At 31.6% G+C, this 7,641-nt stretch overlaps 1 protein-coding gene across 1 annotated transcript; it reads left to right on the top strand.

Annotated features, from left to right (window-relative positions):
• Positions 1 to 247: 247 nt before the first annotated feature.
• On the top strand, positions 248 to 6,629 carry Alp6 (Alkaline phosphatase 6). The gene is made up of 3 exons (XM_065512340.1): positions 248 to 389; positions 4,890 to 6,040; positions 6,228 to 6,629. The coding sequence occupies exons 1-3, from the start codon at positions 317 to 319 to the stop codon at positions 6,549 to 6,551; spliced, it is 1,548 nt and encodes a 515-aa protein (XP_065368412.1). The 5' UTR covers positions 248 to 316; the 3' UTR covers positions 6,552 to 6,629.
• The last annotated feature ends 1,012 nt before the right edge of the window (positions 6,630 to 7,641 follow it).

Raw genomic sequence — 7,641 nt, 5'->3', positions numbered from 1 at the left:
AGAAATTTAAAAAAAAACTAATAAATAAATTTCTCAAAAATAAAATCAAATAGCGCAAATTGAATGCGCTGGAAATATGAATTGAAGATTTACAACATCCGATTAGAAATAAAAACTTGTCCGTGTATTTGATAGCGTGAATGTGTACGTCTGTTTCAGAAAAGGCTTAACATTTATCGATAAGATTAGTCCATTTCGAATTGATTATTTCTTAAGAACTTCAATAATGATTTCTATACTGATTAGGGTTTAGTGCAATTTGGTTTGTTGGCCATTTAGTTACTCGGTGGTAATTAAACCAAAGAACTAAATAGAAATGGCTCATCAGTTTTTAAGTTTTTGTTTATTTGTGGTACTTGTAGCGGGTTCCGCTTTGGCTAGAGATCATGGTGAGTTGTTTAAAAATAGGGAGACATGTTAAGAGTGGATTTTAAGAATAAACCGATTTTCATCATATGACAAAAACGAAATATCTGTAATTTACAAACTACGGACAGTATTAATTTATTATACGAAAAATGAATTTAATTAATATCTTTGAAAACTTATAAAAAATTTAACTTTTGTGGTGAATTTTACCAACATTAAATAAATACGAGTGAAATGAAAACCATGCCTTTGTCTTAATATCTATATAGAATCCATGTTTTTTTTTGTGACTACAAAGGATTTTAGACTTTCAAGAAATTCGTACCTAAGTGAACTATAAACCCCAAATAAATAGAAAAAAAAACAGCAAAACATTAGGCCAGACATTATGATTAATTACTTAAATACAAAGCGAATTCATAGGCACACTGTTATTGAGTTAATCCTAGTCGAAAATCAAACAAAAAATTTGAGAAATAATAAAGACTTAACCCCCATTTTCTCAATATCTGGTTATCGTTTTCCGTAACGATAAACCTCCAATTAAATAGAAAAAAAAACAGCAAAACATTAGGCCAGACATTATGATTAATTACTTAAATACAAAGCAAATTCATAGGCACACTGTTATTGAGTTAATCCTAGTCGAAAATTAAACAAAAAATTTCAGAATTAATAAAGACTTAAAGACTGTTTAAACGATTTGACATTAAAGGATAACTATTAATAAAGGCTCTTAGACTGTTAGCCACTTAATAACCCTGAGTCTATTATCGATAAATCGTAACTGCTTTTAGTGGGAAGTGTGTGCCCAGCACCAATTCTAATCAGACATTTTAAGAGATTTATTCGTTACAGACGTTGTCCTGTCCAAATTAAAAACAAGATTTTAAATATTTTTAGGTAAAAAAATTTATTTTTTTTGCAGTTTTTTTATTTTTTTTTTTAAAAAAAATTCGAAATTTTGAGTTTTTATATAAAAAATCGATTTTTGTCCAAAAATATGAGTGATCACAGATCGAACTCCTTGTCTAACGCCAAGTTATTAGCGAATTTAGATATTTTGAGTTTTTAAATAAAAAAATCGATTTTTGGCTAGAAATATGAGTGATCACAGATCGAACTCCTTTTCTTGATTAAACGCTTATTGGCCAAGTTATTAGCGAATTTAGATATGAGTTTTTATATATAACATCGATTTTTGGCTAGAAATATGAGTGATCACAGATCGAGCTCCTTTTCTTGATTAAACGCTTATTGGCCAAGTTATTAGCGAATTTAGATATATTGAGTTTTTATATAAAATTCAATTGTTGGCCAGAAACATGAGTGATCACAGATCGAGCCTTTTTTCTTGATTAAACGCTTATTGGCAAAGTTAATAGCAAATTTAGATATTTTGAGTTTTTATATAAAACATCGAGTTTTGGCTAGAAATATGAGTGATCACAGATCGAGCTCCTTTTCTTGATTAAAAGCTTATTGGCCAAGTTATTAGCGAATTTAGATATTTTGAGTTTAAATATAAAAAATTGATTTTTGGTCGAGCTCCTTTTAATGATTAATAGTTTATTGGCCAAGTTATTACTGAATTTAGATATTTTGAGTTTTTATATAAAAAAACGATTTTTGGCCAGAAATATGAGTGATCACATATCGAACTCCTTTTCTTGATTAAACGCTTATTGGCCAAGTTATTAGCGAATTTAGATATTTTGAGTTTTTTTTATATAAAAATCGATTTTTGGTCAGGAATATATATTTTAATAAAGCAGTTAATAATAAAAGAATTTCACGTTCAAGCGTGTAAAATACAGATTTATATTGTAAAATTTTGTGTTTTTCTCATGAAATTCGACAATCGCTAACATGAACAATTTTACTTCCGATTTTAGATAAATCGAAAAAAGTGGGCGTGGTCAATTTTTCCTTCAGTAAAAGCTTAAATTGGATAACTACGAACACTTAAACAAAATACAATTAGCCAAATCGGTGTAGCCGTTTACCGATTTTAGATAAATCGAAAAATGTGGGCGTGGTAAGTTTTTCATTCCGTAAAAACCTAAGTTGGACTATGACCAACATTTAAAAAAAAAATTGTTTAAATCGGTCCGTCCTTTCTCAACTGATGCAATTATCAACGAACGACATTTTGATTTTTATTTATATAGATAGAAGATTAAGTGGTTTTCTGAAATGGGAACTGCGATCACTGAATATATAAAACTTATTTGAGTTAAATTTTATCTCGTTATCAATGCTTCTGAAAGATTTATTCAGTTTTGATTAATGACTTTCGGAAGTGGGCGTTATATGTATGCTATGACTAATTGAATCGTTTATTTCAAAAATCAGTCAAGCAACAAAATATCAAAATTGAGTTATTGGGCGATTAATACTTTGTAAAGGTAATTGTATCATTTAATGCAAAAAAAATTTAAAAAAAACTACGCCCCTATTATGGTGAAACAAGGCCGAGAAATCCGTGTATAGTGCAGAAAGAAGTCTATTGATTTATTTCGTACTATGTACTTAATACTATTTAGGCTCTAATATTTTTTGTTTTTCATAAATGTTGTAGGTCTCAATAAGTGTGAAAAAATAAAAGATTTACAAGCTCTAAAATCCTACTTAGTTAGATATGAAGAGTTTTATGGGAATGTTTGTTGCTTGACTGGTTTTTGAAATAAACGATTCAATTATAAACCGATCGGCGTATTATTTGAGTATACTAAACTAATTTGTGTTCATAATTTGTTTTATTTGAATACCAAAATTTTTAAGACACTTACCCACATTTTCTCAATCTCTGGTTATTTTTTATAGTGACGGTAAACTGACAGTTATCATACAAAAAAATGTTAATTGGAGGAAAATTTAATATTGAGAAAATGGGGGTTATGCTTGTTAAAGTTATTTACAGAAGTGGGCCTTATATGACAGCTATGATTAATTATATACCGATCTGCACAAATTTTTTAAAAGTGATTGATTTCTTTTTATATAATACTACTTGTTGCAACATTTGTATGGATATATAAATCATATATTATGACCTATAAATTCCTATTCCGGGAGGATATTTTAATGGGGTCTAGGAGATATAATGGATCTATTCAATTAAAATTCAATAGGCCTAGGTCAATAAAGAAGTACGTGCCAAATTCCATCGAACTATCTTCAAAATTGGGATCTGCTGTTTTTTACAAGGTTTACATAGATGGACGGACTCAGAAAATGACCATAGGAAAATTGGTCTATGTTAAGGTTACATTGACAAGATCTAGAGACCGATTTGCAATCAATATTCTTTTGTTTGTAGAAACATATGAATAACAAATACATATATTTAGCTCAATCATTTTTATGATAACAAATCTTTTAATGTGATTACGAATTGATAACACTGCTTAAAATACAGAATTATTTTTCAAAAATAAAGCGTTTTAATAATGTTGGTAAATCAATAATAATTCAATAATATGAACCGCCCAACAAAACATGTGACTTAAATTATTGTTCAAATTGATTTATTTTAAAAGAAAGTTCATCATAAAAGTTCATTTAAACTTGGTAATAAATCTTTTTTTTGCAACATTTAATTATACCCTTCAGCTTCGTGAGAAGTGAATATGTATATAAGTTTGTCATTCCGTTTGTAATTTCTACATTTTTCATTTCCGACCCTATAAATTATATATATTCTGGATCCTTATAGATAGCGGAGTCGATTAAGCCATGTTCGTCTGTCTGTCCGTCTGTCTGTTGAAATCAATTTTCTGAAGACCCCAGATATCTTCGGGATCCAAATCTTCGAAAGTTCTGTCAGACATGCTTTCGACAAGTTTGCTTTTTAAAATCAGCAAAATCGGTCCACAAATGGCTGAGACATGAGGAACAAACCAGGACAACCTCGATTTTTGACCTATTTTTGACCTTTATCTGGATTACTAAGTCATTAATATAGACAATATGTATATCTAATGATAGATATTTCAAAGACCTTTGCAATGGCGTATATAAAATCATAGTAAGTTGGACCTACAACGGGTCAAGTTCTTTTTTCGCTAAATATTAAAAAAAATTGAAAAAAAAAATTTAAATTTTTTAAATTTTAAAAAAAAAAATTTTAAATTTAAAAAAACAATTCAAAAATTTTTTTTTACAAAAAATTAAAAAACTGCACAAAAAAAAAATGTTGTTTACTTAAAAATATTTAAAATTTTTATTTTGAAGTATAATTTGGTGAAGGGTATATAAGATTTCTTGTTTTAATTGTTTTTCTCAAGAATTAGAATTAAATGTTGTTGCAGAACAATTGGGGACTTTGGACAGTTGATTTTAATATACACACCGAGAGACGGACATGGCTATATCGACTCTTCTATCTATAACTACAAATTTGATCAATATTTCGATGCATTGTTGCTATAGAAATGCTAATGCTAGGTCTATTTTAATATTCAAGTAAATAATTCAAGTAAATCAATAAAAAATCTGATAATCTATCTTCTTTATAGATCATCCATCTGTACGTGCAGCCAAACCTCACCCTCTGAAATATGAAGCCGAGCGTAAAACCGAATTCTGGATTAATAAAGCCCAAGATACGCTGGCACAAAAGTTGGAGCAGACTGAAACGGCATCTACCAAGAAAGCCAAAAATATCATTATGTTTTTAGGTGACGGTATGTCGGTGCACACTGTAACAGCCACTAGAAATCTTATGGGTGATAGTTCGCAACAAGTATATTTTGAAAAATTCCCCTATTTGGGTCTATCGAAAACCTATTGTGTTGATCGTCAAGTGGCTGATTCGGCCTGTACGGCTACCGCATATTTGGGTGGTGTCAAAGGTAACTACGGTACTATTGGAGTGAATGCCAACGTTAAGCGTTACCACTGTACGGATGGTCAGAATCCGGCCAATTGGGTAGACAGTATTGCTAAATGGGCTCAAGATGCCGGCAAAGATGCTGGTTTGGTTACAACGGCACGAGTAACACATGCTTCTCCAGCTGGTGTATATGCCCATACTGCTCAACGGGGTTGGGAGAATGATGCTGATATTATGTCCGCCAATTGCAGTCCCAAGGATAATGTGGATATTGCCCGCCAACTGGTTGAATGGGATGTCGGTCGTAAACTTAAGGTTATAATGGGTGGCGGTCGCCGCAATTTCATTGATGCCAGCGTCAGAGATGAAGAAGGTATACGCGGTGAACGTGCCGATGGTCGTAATTTGATTAACGAATGGTTGGAAGATAAACGTAACCAAAATGTAAATGCTAGTTATGCATGGTCCCGCAAGGGTCTCAACATGCTGGATCTAGATAACACAGAGTATTTGTTGGGTCTATTCTCATCCTCTCACTGCCCCTACCATGGTGACTTGGCACGTGGACATATAGCGTTGGCAAATCCTTCGTTGAGTGAAATGACCGAGGCAGCTTTGAAAGTTTTGAAGAAAAACGACAAGGGATTCTTTTTGTTTGTTGAGGGTGCCCGTATTGATATGGCTCATCATGATACCAGAGCCCGTAAATCTCTGGAAGATACTGAGGAGTTTGCAAAGTCGGTGCGTGTGGCACGTGAAATGTTCTCTGAAGATGATACATTGATTGTTGTGACCTCAGATCATTCGCATACAATGACAATTAATGGTTATCCGGTAAGTTGTTTATTTAATACATAAGCGCAAGAAATTTTATAATGACAAATATAGGAAACTTCTTCGACATTCTTTTGCGATTTTAACACCAATTTAGAATTTCAAGACGCAGGACTTAGTATTTCATTAATAATTTTAACATTTTTCTAACACAGAAATTAAAAATTATTTCTTTGTTTACTTTTAGTTCCGTGATCAAGACATTACTGGCTTAGCTAATGGTCCAGCAGAAGATAACTTACCCTATACCATCCTATCATATGCTAACGGTCCTGGCTACTACTCTACCTACGGACCTAACGGACGTAAGCTAATAACCACCAAAGATACTCAAAATGCTAAATTTGAGTATATGGCTACAGTGCCATTGGATTCGGAGACTCATGGCGGTGATGATGTTGGTGTATTTGCATCCGGTCCATATGCCCAATATTTCAGTGGCAATTATGAACAGACAAATATACCATCCATGATGGCTAAAGCAGCAAATATTGGTCCATTTGCAAATTAAATGAAATATCTAAATATATAGCTTTTCTTAATAAAATAATAAATGTCCATAATGATTTTGGGGCCGTCAAAACTAAAACTGATTTTAGATATAAGTGTATTTTTCGAGAATTAAACGATTTTACAACATGTTTATACCCTTTACCTTCGTGAGAAGGGTATATATAAGTTTGTCATTCCGTTTGTAATTTCCACAATATAATTTTCCGACCCTATTAAGTATATATATTCTGGATCCTTATTGATAGCGGAGTCAATTAAGCCATGTCTGCCTGTCCGTCTGTTGAAATCAACTTTTCGTTGATTTAAGTAAGTTATTTCCAAATAACTTACATTCACGATTCATACATCAATATCTCCAGAATTCTTCCTGCTCGGTTGCTATTTATTTATAAGTTTGTCATTCCGTTTGTAATTTCCACAATATAATTTTCCGACCCTATAAAGTATATATATTCTGGATCCTTATCGATATCGGAGTCGATTAAGCCATGTCCGTCCGTCTGTCTGTTGAAATCAACTTTCCGAAGCTTACATACACGATTCATACATCAATATCTCCAGAATTCTTCCGGCTCGGTTGCTATTTAAAATCGAGAAAATCGGTCCACAAATTGCTGAGATATAAGGAAAAAACCAGAACAACCTCGATTTTCGACCTCTATCTGGATTACTAAGTCATTAATATAGACAATATCTTATGATAGATATTTCAAAGACCTTTGCAACGACATATATAAGACCATAGTAAGTTGCACCTACAGTGGGTCAAAATCGTAAATAAATATTTTTTGACCCGAATTTTTTTTTCACCAAAATGTAATTAATTATTAAAAAAAAAATTTCAAAATTTAAAAAAAAATGTTTCCAAAACATTAAAAAATAAATTTTGTTTATCTAAAAATATTTAAAATTTTTATTTTGAAGTATAATATGGTGAAGGGTATATAAGATTCGGCACAGCCGAATATAGATCTCTTACTTGTTTTAAATAATTTTTAGATTTTCTACGATAGTAGTCCTTATTACACTCCCGTGAGATGATCCAACAGTAGTCTGCCAACATTAGTTCACTACATTGTGATCGGAGT

The sequence above is a fragment of the Calliphora vicina genome, chromosome 5 (assembly GCF_958450345.1).
Source record: "Calliphora vicina chromosome 5, idCalVici1.1, whole genome shotgun sequence".
In the NCBI taxonomy this organism is placed as follows: Eukaryota; Metazoa; Arthropoda; class Insecta; order Diptera; family Calliphoridae; genus Calliphora; species Calliphora vicina.
The sequence above is the reverse complement of the archived record's forward strand: the minus strand, read 5'-3'. Positions and strand labels throughout refer to the sequence as shown.